At 40.0% G+C, this 14,205-nt stretch overlaps 1 protein-coding gene across 1 annotated transcript in view; it reads left to right on the forward strand.

Moving 5' to 3' along the window:
- Positions 1-14,205, forward strand: part of sema3bl (sema domain, immunoglobulin domain (Ig), short basic domain, secreted, (semaphorin) 3bl) — a 63,748-nt gene that overhangs the window by 18,712 nt on the left and 30,831 nt on the right. The window contains exons 3-4 of the mRNA XM_068732730.1: positions 3,516-3,578; positions 12,651-12,770. Coding sequence (XP_068588831.1) covers positions 3,516-3,578; positions 12,651-12,770 — 183 coding nt within the window. The remainder of the gene's footprint in view (positions 1-3,515; positions 3,579-12,650; positions 12,771-14,205) is intronic.

Genomic DNA, 14,205 nt, shown 5'->3' on the forward strand with positions numbered 1-14,205 from the left:
GTTTGCTGCAAGCTTTTTGAGCCTTAATGCCCGGGCTTCTAACGGAGCCAGCCGTTAGGAAATGTATCTGTGAAGCCAGTTCAGTGAAACAAAGGTTTATTAAGAGATGACGCACATCAGCCAAATACTCTGTAAAAAACAATGCTTAAAGAAGGAGAAAAGAAAAGAAAAAGAACAGAATAAATACTGTGTACACCTTCAGAAAATAAATTATCACTCAGAGAACACATGTTTACATGAAATCAATGTTGCCGTGACAACCAGCGTCAATGTCAAAAACTGGCAGATGTACTAGAGCCAGTAGTAAATTAGCTTAGCTTAGCATAGCATAAGGACAAGAAGCAGCTAGCCTGTCTTTAAAGAACAAGGTGCAACATGTTATTTATGACCTTTAAAATGTGCTGGTATGTGTATCTTAGGACAGGGTTTGCAATTTCCCTTGCTTCCACTCTTTATGTTAAGAAGTACAAACCATGTCTTCGGATTAAACACGCCATCTTTGGACAGAAAGTGAATGTGTATGTCCCAAAATTGGTAACTATTCCTTTAAATCTATTTTGTTAAGATGTTTGTGTTTGGGTTGAATGTCAGTCCCTTCCTTGTTTCGGCATCTGCTGCCGCTGCAGCAGCACACACTGATATGTCTAATAAGGTTATGTGACTGAAATGTTTCTACTCAGTTGTCCAGCTCAAACTCTGCCCACTAGAGTTTACAATATCTCTTTGCCATGAATACCTATTGTTTGCCAATTGGCCCTGATGGTAATTACCCTGGAAAAACAACAGCAAATAGTGATTTAGTTCATGTAAATGTTTTACATGATGGAGTAAATATTCAATTTTCTCCTTCCTTAAAACATAAGCAGAAAGCTTTGATTATCATATATAAAATGTTGGTTTCTTTTTTCTTTTGGCGTGGAAATGTCGTTGGCACCTCAAATATGTTTCAGCATGTTCAGACAGCTGGTTGATTTTGCTCAGTGTTTACGCGCGTGTATGCAGTGTATGTTTATGTCGCTGTGCTTCCTTGGTGATTTTAGAGATGGCCTCTGGCCCTTACATATTAAACACTGTTCTAAGTTCAAATATCTAAGACGTAACTAATGTGAATGATGTCTGAGAGGGGATTAAAAAATGAAAGAGCAAAGAGTCACACTGATGGTGTGTCAAGAAATAGTTAAACATAGGAAGGAACGTGGATGGCTGGTGGAGGTTGGCTGTATTTCCTAAAGCGTGCGGAGCGAGACTCTTGGATGATGGATGGAATATTGTAGTACACTGACTCAGATCATTGCCAGCCAGATCTGAGGCAGGGCCTGATTTCACAGGATATCAGTATCAGTCAGGCATGCTATCAGGGTGCCTTAGGTCAAACTGAGTGTGTGAGCCAGGCCTTTTGACAGGCACACATTCATATCAGTCCAGCATTGTGCCAAAGAAACTGGTCCAGAGATTAGGACTATTTGATGCCAAGTTTTAGACCGGCCCTAATTTATTTACTCATTTCAGTCAGGCATGAAACAAATTGTTGTTTCTCATGGATTCCCACATTTGCAAGTCGGCTTTTAGACAAAAGTACTGTAGGGTGAGTGTAAGACGGACCTTCCAATCAGATGATGAGTTTTCACTGAGAAAATACTAAGAGCTAGAAACTTGGTTTAATTTATTTGCCTCTTTGTACCTATAACCCTGCCTATAGGCTACAAATATTCATACTTGTACCACTAGTTCATATGAAATACCTTCCTTTGAGCCAAAGGCCAGTTTGCTTCGCCATAAAGACTTCTTCAATGCACTCTCAATTTGATTAATATCCTATCCGAAATTTCATTCATATTTTACATTGAATTTTTATGAACCATTGTCATTTTCTATTACATTAGTGGGGTTAAAGTATTTCTAGGTACTCCAATGTCACATCCTTCATCCATACAGGACTTGTCGAGAATTTAAATCTTTGTGAGCCAGGTTTCAGTCATCCTGATGTACAGTGAGTCCACTGTGTTGCCTGTGATGCATTGGAATTATGACAAAAATTGTCTCAGATTTTACTGCTGATATGAAATTCAGGGAGGAGAAACATTCACTCATCTTTTCAACTCTCTCTATTTTGGTTTCTATCATTTTAATAACTTCCCATTCTCTCACACTCTTCAAAACACCATAGCTACCACAGTGGCCCCTCGACACACGTGATCTCAATACGCACTGAACTTAATCACACATTGTAATGCAAGTCAGGAGCATTTGCTTTTTTCTCTGGTTTCTTTTCTCCCTGTTGGCCAAAACAAAGCCAGTTCCTAGACAAAGAGTTATTGTGCCGGAGAAATTCTCTGGTAGTCTGTACGAAACTACAGTTTCACACACACGTCATAGTCTCAGTACTGAGACAGACTTGGTCTTTCCTCTTCAGTGGCAATTTTATTTAATTTTTCATTTTCTGAAAGCAGTATGACAACTAGTCCCATTGTTTCAGGTCCAAATAATATGTCATGCTTTTCTGAAATTGACTTCTTCTCCTTGTTTCACTGGCAGAATGAGAGGAAGACTTTGGGACTTTCCTAATCAGGAAATCTTAGATCTATACTGTGAAAATTTGAGTTGAAAATTGATTTATTCATATATTTATTTGTACTTTTTTTAAGCTCCAGATGGTCTTGTTAGGATACTCTGAAGGTTTGACTGAGCTGCTTTCCTGCTTGGTTAAAGCCAAAGCTGTAATTTTATTTCAGGCACAAAACAGAAGATTGACAGTTGACGCCTGTGCGTCAAACCTTTTAAAAAAGTTTTTCATAGCATCACAAAGATTCCCCTTGTTTCTGTTCTTTATGTTGTTGGGTCTGTATTGTCCATACAGACAATAGAAGTAGAAGGTTTTTCCAATCGGATAATTAAACCGGAAAAAGTTTTTCTGGGAGCATCAAATATGTGAAGTACGCATCATGCATTAATACTCTGTTATACTGAAGTGCAGGCAGAAATGTCAGAAAGATATTCTCCCAACCTGGACATAAAAAATCAAGGTTATCTGCTTGGCTACCTCTAGAGGTTTGTTAGAAAATTTGTTAGGTTTTTTTTTTTTTTTGGAAGAACCAACCCTTTTATATAACTGGAATAACTGGAATAATAAATGTGTCTGTCATGTCTCAATCAAAAGTTTCAGCTTTAGAAGCCAAAAGTTAACTCCCAAAGTCCTCAGCTCTTCATTCCAAAGCCTTTGTTTCATCATATGTAGAGCATCTGCTCTGCTCAATTTGCCTCTAATTGCTCTTGAATTTGAGGGAAAATAATTCAAATTTAACCACACATGGGCTGATTCGTATCGTTTGATTGCATTAACATACTCACATAAAGACTGTCTGGGTTCAACAAAGTAATTTCATTTTGCAATATGGTTGAATAAGATGGTTGTTTGCATTTCTTCAAAGATATGAGGTCATTAATCATATGAGGTCATTAATCATCACACGTTTTTCTCTGTTCCTCTATCTTTCTCTTCTTCTCTTCCCTTATAGATTTCCTGGCCTCCATTACCTGGAAACAGAGAGGACTGCATTCAAACGGGGAAGGAACCACAGGTAACTTTTGATTCTTGCTTGTTTTAACACATTTTCATTTAAATATGCAACGTATCCTCATTTACTGTTTTTTTCTCATATATTTTGAGAGCTTATACTTCATTTTTGTGCGTTCATCTATGTCCAGCAATATGTGTCTATCACAGTGTTTAAAAAAACAAACAAACTCATCACTGTCATCACTGGAAACAACTTGGTTAGGTTTAGGCAACAAAACTACTTGGTTAGTTTTATGAAAAGATTGTGGTTGGGGTTGAAATAACTACGGAAGTGGGTTTATTTAAGTACGGAAGTTACATACCAAATAAATCAACACCGTCTTACATGGGACACAAACAGCAGCGACGTTTTTGGACTCACCCATCAAGCCCAACCTATGATGCGATAGTCGCTCTCTATAGCCTATTGTATGTTGTATTTCTTGGATTACAGGATTACGTACAAATATACGTACATAATATGTGATATATACAAATGACAATGGATTACTTTTCGTAAGAACAGCCTAAATCATGAGTCTAAATACACCCTGAGACATTTTCTCTCTTCCCACTTCCAGAGTGTCTTTTCTGGAAATTTTCATACCCTGTCCTGCTTGACTGGGCTTCTCACTTGACCCATACACCAGCCTACCAAGCTGCTACTCATTGAAGAAGCCTTGGAGTAAACAGAATATATATAGTAGAGGCCAGTTTTCAGCCAGTCTTTCCAAGATTGTCTATGTGGCTCTGCTGCTGTATCCATCAAGACCAGTTTCCTGCCTGTACTTGATAACCAGCTCCGTTGCCAATGTCCTGTCTGTTTGCTGATTGTTGAATTTGTTTGCCTGGCCGCCTGCCTATTTTGGCAGCATTTTATTCTACCAGCTGAGATTGGTGTCTCGACTTGGATTGTCATTACTGTTTCCAGTAACTTGAACTCTGACAGACAATGTGGTCAAAAATGAACCCAACAGACTCTCACACACGCCTACACTTTTGAGCAGCTATTGACAAAATGCCTCCAGTTAAGAGCAGAGAAACGTCTCTCTGCAGGTTACTTGTGTACGCCAAACTCTGGCTTGTCAAATTGGTGTATGTGCTTTCAGAGATTCTAGCTGAAACACATCGGTCTCTGCTCTGCTCTGTTGTTCGTGGCCCCTTTTTAACAACAGTCCCTAAATGGCACATTTGATGGAAAGTGCAGAATATGCCTCTAGTATAACAAACTAGTGTACAGTAAATAGCATACATAGATAGATAGATAGTTACTTTATTAATACTAGTATATTACTTAGACAATTAAGTGCCATGTTGCTCCCACAATAAACTATAGACTATTAATGACTCTGAAGAAGTCTGAGTAAGGCCAAATAAGGACTTATTGGTTCTGTGAAAGAGGAAAATTGAGGCAAGACTTCCTCTCTTAATGAGCCCTGGAAATACAGTGCGAGGAAGAAGGAGATGGAATTAAGGAAAATAAAAGGAGATGAGAAGGGAGGTGTAAAGTATTACATACAGGACGAGGGGGGAATATGAGAGAAGACAAACAAAGTTAGGAGAGTGTTCATGTAATTATGACCATGTTTACAACAAGAGAAAAGAGGAGAGGGGGATTCTGAATCCAATACCTCAACTAATGTAAAGAAACAAACCATTTCGGAGTACAATTTCAGCTTTAAAAAAAGTATAATGAATGGAACCAGTGTCTAGGAATGTGTCAGCACCTTGAGTCGTTTCACCTCCTCACAAGCTGACTCAGCTTTCTGTTTATTAGCCTGGATGAGGTATGTTGTACTTCACAGCAGATGAGGAGGGGAAGAAAGCAGAAGACGAAGATAATCACGGTTATAGGAGCATCATAAACATGAAAGAAAAACCTGACATAGAAAGCAGGTAGTGCAACCGTCTGCAGGAATGAACCTTTAGTCATGCTAGTGGCGTGACTCCAGGGATGGCAATGCCAGCCTGTAGGTTGATCCTCCACTTAGGTCAAGACTGAAATATTTCAGTGAAAATGTGTGTAGACATTCATACTCCCCAGAGGATGAAACCTATTGACTTTGGTGATTTCTTGAAATCGATGCAGCGCTAAAATAAGGGTTAACATTCGTGTTCTTGAGTGAAATGTCGCCATAGGGTGAATTGTACTAACTTTTGTGATCCCTGAACTTTTTACCTATCATCACATCAAAATTGAATTTGTCCCATACTTTGTTTGTTTGTAACTAATCAATCTCGGAATCCATGGGCTTTTGAGGCAGGGGTGTTTATTTCTAGGGTTCCGGTGTAGCTAGCAGACATTCGGGCCAATACTTTCTTTTCTGTGTGCTGCTCATTGTTTACAGTCCAATTAGCAACTTTAGATACAAGATTTTACGAGCTAATTTTAAATCATGCCTTCCACCTATTTTGCTCTCCACGCTGACTGTTAACCTGCATTCAACCAAAGCCTGCTTCAACAGGATTGGTCAATACTACTTGGACTACAAATGGGAACCAGAACGCTTCCAATGCCAAAATATTGTCCCCATGCCTACACATTCTACAAGTGAATGCAGAATCTGTTTATTGAGATCAATAACTACGTGCAAATGTAATGGCTACACTAAGGCCAGGACCACTAGGGCCATTGTGTTTAAGGTCATTCTCACAGAGCTGCTGAAATGGCGGTGGACTCTTAGTCTTGTCAATATGACAACATAAACAAATAAAACAAGCAATGAAGAATGGACAGAAAATGGAAATTAACAAAGAAAGAATCACAGAAAGAAAGGAGGAGAAAGAATAAGTTAAGGAGGGAAGGAAGAGATTTTGTAATGATGTCTCTTTTCTTTGATGTACTGAGACGTCGTTAAATTTGGTCCCAGTTGGAGAAAAAGCTCTCTGTGGCTTCAGTGGAGCTCAGAATACATAAACTGGAACCAATTACTGGTTTACACACATACATCACACACACACACACACACACACACACACACACACACAAGATGAAGACGCTGTTTTTATAGTTTTAAAATGACTGTGACTTTTTGTGTCTTCTTGTGCTCATGGCACAAGAAGTCTGACAGCCACCGCTATCTGGAGCTGGTAAGAAGGTGTTAGTGTGTGTCCATAGGTAGGCTATATGTTCTCTGTGTTTGAAGTGGCAGGTGTGTCTTGGGTGTCTTATATCCGTTTTATTAGGTGTTTCCTCTGCGCGGGGCTCACACAGGTGTGTGTGCTCGTGAGTGCTACTGTACTGTCCATGGCGGAGAGGAGGAGTCAAAATGCATTATTAACACAGGGAGTGAGTAACTCTACCCTACTGGTGCCAAAGGAGTCATACAATGTGTGTGTGTGTGTGTGTGTGTGTGTGTGTGTGTGTGTGTGTGTGTGTGTGTGTGTGTGTGTGTGTGTGTGTGTGTGTGTGTGTGAAATTGTGTGTGTGTGAAATTGTGTGAGTAACAGATGGAGATGTTTGTCTTTTTTTAAACAACACAGGCATCTTTCTGCATTCCTTCACGTCTCTCTATGTTACAGAGTCAAACTAGATGGATTGCCGCTGTATCCACTGGCATCTACAAAGCAAAAGAGGCACACACACACACGTTCCATCTCCTTTGTTTGCTGTCTGCGTCTGTTAAACATAACTGAGTTTGACAAAATGTAGTAGAGGTTGAAAGGTGAAAGGTCTTCACATTGTTTTTTTGGATGTTTGTGTGCGCATACATAAGACATACATATGAGACAGAGACAGAATGAAAAAGAGAAAGTTCCAGTTCTCTACTGCAGCTGCATGACCGTTCTCATACCCTGACATTAAAAGTGAGTGAAAAATAAGTTAACCAGTGCTTTTTTTTTTATCTCTTTAATGAAAGCCTCTGTCTCCACAGCCTACTACTGACAAGTGTCTACCACCTTAAACATGTTCTTACTGATAGCGTTTCTTCCCAGAGTCACAACCTCATAACCTTCACCATCATTAATTACAGCTCAGACAAATAAATAACATGCCGAGGGGAGGCACTCAGTGACTTCAGCCAAGCATGCAGGGTCTTGCTCTGGCTGTTAACACATTTTTCTGCTGCATCTATCTGCTGACAATAGGACTGATTATCTAATCAGGAAGTTATTTGCACCATCTCTGTCTGATGAATTATTATGCTGTGTGTGCACAAACAATACCTTTTGAGCGCAGAGTAGGGATCGTAGTAGAGATAGCCAGTTCAGCATTTTGAGTTTGTGAACAATTCAGCTTTGAGAAAACGAGCGAGGAATTGTGTGTACATGTCAGAGTTCCGTTCATTTCTTCGAGAGTTTGTGCGATTTATTCTATCGCGACAAGCTTGATGGTGCCAGTAATCTGGCTTCCCACATGGTTTGGTTTTATCAGTAGAGCTGTGATCAGTTCCACTTTGTTTGAATCTAGTGTTTTTGGTGTCTGAGTGCAGGAAAGTGAGAGGCTGTCCTGTCTAGACCTCCTGACTGTAAATGTTGGTTTTCGTTCAACGTTCCCTGAACATCGTATGTTTAGTTGCTAAAAAGCTATCCACAACTCAATGTTAAAGGGCAGAGTAGAAAACACTCTAATGAGTAAGGGTTCGAATGGGAATACTTTTTGGAATCACTTTATAATAAAGCACTGAAAAACTACCTGTTTTGTAATTTACAATTTTAATAAATATACTTATGAAAGCATAATGTGACCATAGTCAACTATGCAGTAGCACTACAATTGAAACGTCCACTTTCTTCTTAAGAATGGCACCTAAATATAATTCCTTAAAGTATTGAGTCCTTAAGGGGACAGAAGCTGGGCCAGTATACTGTATGTAATCTCATTCTGATGCATTAGTAAATTATGTTTGTTGAAAAACATAAGCATAAGCTAAAAAACTAGCAAACTGTAAATCTTTTAAAAATGAAAGTATACTTTACAGTGGTGTAATACAGGACTAAACATTAGTTGCGATACAGCAACTCCCCTTTATATCAATGAGAAAAAGAGACACAGAGACCCTGTGTGGTCTGTCTCTTGTTCTTTTTGTTGCCAAAATGTTGGTAAATGTTGGTTGCAGCTCTTACGCCTGCCAGGAAGCTAAGCAAGTTTCTTTTTTTTTTATCCTAACATGAATATTTGATTGGCTACATGATGGGGGTGGCTGGTAGATGTTTGGAAAAATCCTCTCACACACTTTGGAGAGAGTTTCTTGCCATGACTGAATGTTTTCAGTGCTGTCTAGAAGTCATTGCAGAGTTTTTTTGTGGATCAAACAGCTGCTGAGACCAAAGACTTTGAAAGGCCAGCTGTCCGGCTTTGAACAGCTTTTACGATATTTGCGTGTGTCTGTGGTTGTGTTTGTGTACGGGGTCCTGTTGACTGTAGTCTCGTACAATTGCACATCTGTGTGTGAGTGAATGTGTCCAAATTTCCTGTTAGCATTACAGAATACGACTTCTCTCCACTGAACATTGGCTGTTTATACTGGAAACTGCTCTCCATGTCCAAACTTGCCTCTCCCTGGCCGGGTCACTCTTCATAGAACATGTTTGGCTTTGCTGTTAGCTCCATGTTGGCTCTGTCACTGTGCTCCATGGACATAATCGACTGGCGAAAAGCAAAGTCCTATCAAGTAGAATTAACCAAGCAGGAGCTCTGGGGTGTCCAAACTTCCTCCCTTCCTCTTTACTGTTTGAAACATGCTACGTTCTCCCAGAACAACAACAGCAATAATGCCAGATTGCTGATGACGCCGACTCTGGAGATGCACAGCAGTATTTGGTCTATCAGATTTAACACAAAAATCGATTGGCATTTAGCAAAATTTAAGAGGTGCAGATAATACCTTGCCGGTTAGTTAGTTAGTTAGTTAATTGTTTCTGACATGGCAGATCAATAATGCCATCTTTCCCTTTAAGTACTTTTGGGTCACATAGCAATTAATCACTGCACTATTTTGGCAAACCTCTTTAAATCCCTTAAAAAGTTTCCGCAACATGCATTTGGGTGCCAAAGAGGTTGAAAGTCCCAAATTATTGGTCTGCCCAGGACAAACTTGGAGAAGAAAAAGTATGAGAAACATTTTCCTGGTCTTTGAGCAAATTTCTTGACTGCATTTAGACATAGCATATATAAAAAAATGAATGTGTCCACGCCAAATCATGATGCTGTGTTATACTGTTATATCAGACCATGCATGATTAAAATGATTTGTAGCCTGTGGTACTGTTACTGCTCATATTTCTCAAAATAAAGAAAAAATAATACTAAAAATGTTTTTCTTTCTGTCATGAAGAAGACTTTTGTCTCCACTCCTGCTGTCTGGAGTCACCCTCTCTGCTGCTTTAGCCAAAGTAGTCACATGTAAAATAAACGTTTAATTAATCCACTTGAGTGGTTGGGTTCCTCAACCAGTAGAACAATTGTTAAACGTGTACGTGTAGGAAGTGATTTTGTTGTTGTTTCACACCTTCTTCTGCCATTGAACTTTAAAATCTTGAGCTTTCTTTGGAACCACAATGTCCTCCTATTGTATGCTCCAAAATCAACACACCCCACGGGAAATCAGGCTGAGTGTTGCAAATTGACAAGGCTGGGAGAGGCTGCCAGAGGTCTTGGCAATGTTCTTGTTTGTTTATGTTAATGACACATATGTCTCAGAGCAAATGCAAATAATAATGTGATGTTTCAATTTCTATACACACCCTTTTTCAAGACACAAAGCTGTGGTTTCCGCGGTCAGTTTAAAAGTTTCAACGGCATGAAGCAGCAGCGTGGTATTGCTGGGAAGGAGCATTTATGGTCAGCTGACCTCCCCTTGATGATCAAAGGTTAATAAATGTTGTCAGTTTTTGTGTCCACCAAATAACCTGACCCTTGCTATATATGCAGTGAATAAATGCTGGCTGGATGTTAAGACTACTCCCTGAAATCTCCCAGTGAGACAAAACCAGATTTAGTAATCAAACCACTTCATTTTCTGTTTAACACCACTCCCTTTATTGCCACTTAATGTCAGTAAGACCACACAGACACTTAAAACCCCAGATCCCAGGGTGGGAGAGCAGAGACATATTTCCTCTTTTCAACATTTCATTCCACACTTTGTTCTCCTTGGCCACACAGGTCTCTGAGATGACTCCCTGAACGGAAACATAGGAGAGACACATTTCTGTTCATTCTCAGTCGACTTGTTAAGCTCTCCTAGAGCTCGTATATGTCTTCTGTAATGACATAGAGATATGTAATACATAAACGTCCAGCCCTTAACTTTTTCCCTTCAGGAGATGATTAGTAGGCCGGTTTGTCATGAGTTAAGCCATCCAATTCTAATTTCGGATAAATATATTTGACAGAAACAACATGTCACATTTGCTTCATGATGCTTCCTCTATGTGAAACCCAGCTGCTCCTTCTTTTTCATAGATCAAATACTTAACAGCAAATTGAGATTTACTGAAAGCATTCTTAATACAAATGTGTTTCTGTTTAGTTTAATACTGGTCTGGTCTTGTTTGGGGAGAGAAACGAGCCAGCAATATGATGATGTAAACTGTTTCTCCTATACTGCAGTGACATTGTTTACATCAGGTCTGCAGCACCGCAAAGCACTCGAGGAAATGTTTGAGTGTCTGACGAGTGTGAGAGGGACGTCTGCCACACACAAAATGACGGATTTCCTAGACTCATTCACACACAACGCGTGCATTTGTAAAGGCACAAAGAGACTAGCGCACATGTGTATAAATCAGAACACAGAAATGCTCAAAAGGCAAAGAACCATGCACCAATGCACTTGAATCTCATTTAATTCGACATACCAGATGCTCATCGTGCAGATATGAGTTTGACCTCGTCAGCTTGAGTGAATGACACCCGGCTCATCCCTTCCTTCGCCACTGACACTCGTTTTGTCAACCGCATCTGTTACAGACAGGAAGTAGTCATGCCCTCTGCTTCCTCTGGGCCTCTGTGTAGTACAGACATGTCTTGATACTTGTTTCCTCAGTCACCACTTCTTTTGTTCTAACTCTTATAGTGTTTTAGTGTCTGGCCTTTTGACGTTGTCCACTTGAATATCTTTGTTTCCATTTTTAGGCCTTCTGTCTCCAGGTTTAGCTCCACATACATAACAGTTGAGTATCTTAGGGAGTTCGCCGAAGTTATCAAAATTGAACTTAACGTTATTGTTGGTGTATTCATATCCGTTATGACCCAAAACTCACATCAAGATTATCCCTTTTCTGATGCTTTACAAATCTTGACAATGTTCCTTTGACCCGAATGTGATGAAACTTGTTTTACAACATCAGCATGTCACTTGGCTGAAATCCAAAAATCAGAGATACAAGTCCTATGCGGGGCACTAAGGATATCACATTTAATCTAATAAAGCTCTGTTCTTGGCCCTCAGTACAAACATGTGGGCTCAATAAGCCCTGTTGAGAAGTCATTTTGTTTCTCTTCAGTACCCTGCAAATGAACTTATCTGCATTTGGATGACAGGTAACTTTGTACTGTGAGATTTGATTTATTTAAGGGTCCTTCCCTGGTGTGTGTGTGTGTGTGTGTGTGTGTGTGTGTGTGTGTGTGTGTGTGTGTGTGTGTGTGTGCCCTACTGTATGTGTGTGTAACATGCATGCAAGAGTGAATGTTTACATCCTGGCAGGGCTCAACAAAAGGGATTGCCCCTTTGCCCCAGGAAAGTAAAAATGAAACATCGGGCTAATAAATCAAAGTAAATCATGTTTTTTTTCCAGAGCTGATGATGGAACTAAGGAGTGAGTCACGTCATGTCCTTCTCATCTCTGTTGAGAGTGGCACATGTGCAGTAGTAAAATGGTGGTGGGTAAAAACAGTTTATGAGCTGAGGTGCAAACGAGTATTTCAATTATCCTAGAAACAGGAGTTTAATTGAGTGGTGATAGAGGATGTGGGCGAAACTCCAGATTAATTTACTTTAAGATCAAACATGACAATTAACTTTGGTATATCTTTGAATTTGATCACCGATCATACATAAAACAATTTGTATATAACATATTTTACACTTTCACATATTTCTTTGTGATGCAAGGTTTTAATCTGTGTGTATGTACCTGTGTTTTGCAGACGGAATGTGCCAACTTTGTTCGCCTCCTGCAGCCCTACAACCGCACCCACCTCCTGGCCTGTGGCACCGGTGCCTTCCAGCCCATGTGTGCCTTCATCTATGTGGGGCACAGAGGAGAGGTAAGCCGGGGTGAAGACAGGCAGTGTGTGTGTGTGTGTGTGTGTGTGTGTGTGTGTGTGTGTGTGTGTGTGTGTGTGTGTGTGTGCACTCTGACTCCATTTCCTAAAGGAAATGTTTGGAAACTGTAAATTATATTCACTTTTTATGCACTGTGTAACCATTAGAGAGACTTTTCAATTTGGACTGGGCAGTTTACCTTGACATCAACTGACTGTAATTTGAGTTCTACTGTCAATCCTTAGCAAGTGTTATTGCACTACATTTTTTGGCAACTATGAATTTAATACTTAACTAACAGTATGATAATGTGTCCATCCACCTGATGAAAGCAGGTTAAATATTCACTCTCATTTCAGCTCTGGTTTGGCCTTGACCAACTCCTGAGAAAATAGTATTTGGCTTTTTACTGTGCTCACCAGCTAGTCACTAACTTTGTCTTTCTGGCTTTTAGTATTGGGTCAGTAAAGTGCACAGAAACGGCTGCCTACATGGATTTATGGTTTATTGAGGATTGGTTTGAGCTGGAAAACTGGACTACAAAGCAAATGAGCGGACCTGAAGGCCCAAACATTGGGCTAAAAGAGTTAAAAAAAACTAAATTTGATGATCATTTTCTGTGGATTCAGCATTACAAGAAATGATTTTACACTACATACAGACATTTAGTGTTATTTGAAAAAGAGAAGAAACAGCAATGTGCATGGCATGTACTTCAGGGCTGGAAAACCACCACAAACACTTGGTTAGGTTTTTATGATTACATTTAGTGTTATGTTTAAATCAAATACATTGCTCAATGACATTTAAAGTGTTACAGTAACACCAAGTTGGTAAACTACATTAATGCTGACTAAAGTGAAAGTGTATTTTAGAAATTTCCAAGGAATGGTTTTCTAACAAGTTCACAGTATGAACAAGTCATGAAGAAATGTCTGCATTATTATTGCAGCATAGAGACAGGATGCCACTGTATCATAATACACATGAAGTACTGTGCATATGATATAAGGGAATCAATGGGTGGCCTCTATGCAATCCTGTGAAGGACACTGGGGTAATGGAAAAAATATGGTTGGTGCCAAAACACAACTCAGACCGGCCCTGCTCTGAGCCCATCTTCAGGGTTCAAGGTTAAGCCTCAGCAGGCAGCTCTGCTATGAGTCTTTCAGTAGGACTACTCAGCCGCAGTGTTGGGTCCTCTATACGTCTTTTCAATCTCACAGGCTGGCTCTCTACACAGCTACTTAGCTCAGTGGGACCCTCTGCAGAGGCTTGCTCTTGGAGCCATTTGAAAGACAAGAATCAATGAATGGAGCCATTAAGACGGACTCGTAGCTTGCTGTTTCACGGCGGTCCTCCAGATCGCAGCCCAGTGTGCCGCCCTGCCTGGCCCAGCAGGAGGGGGTCAAACTGGGCATGAGGAGAGAGTAAAGC

This window comes from Cebidichthys violaceus, unplaced genomic scaffold, assembly GCF_023349555.1.
Source record: "Cebidichthys violaceus isolate CVI_PGR_0920_01 unplaced genomic scaffold, fCebVio1.0.p SCAF_6, whole genome shotgun sequence".
In the NCBI taxonomy this organism is placed as follows: domain Eukaryota; kingdom Metazoa; phylum Chordata; class Actinopteri; order Perciformes; family Stichaeidae; genus Cebidichthys; species Cebidichthys violaceus.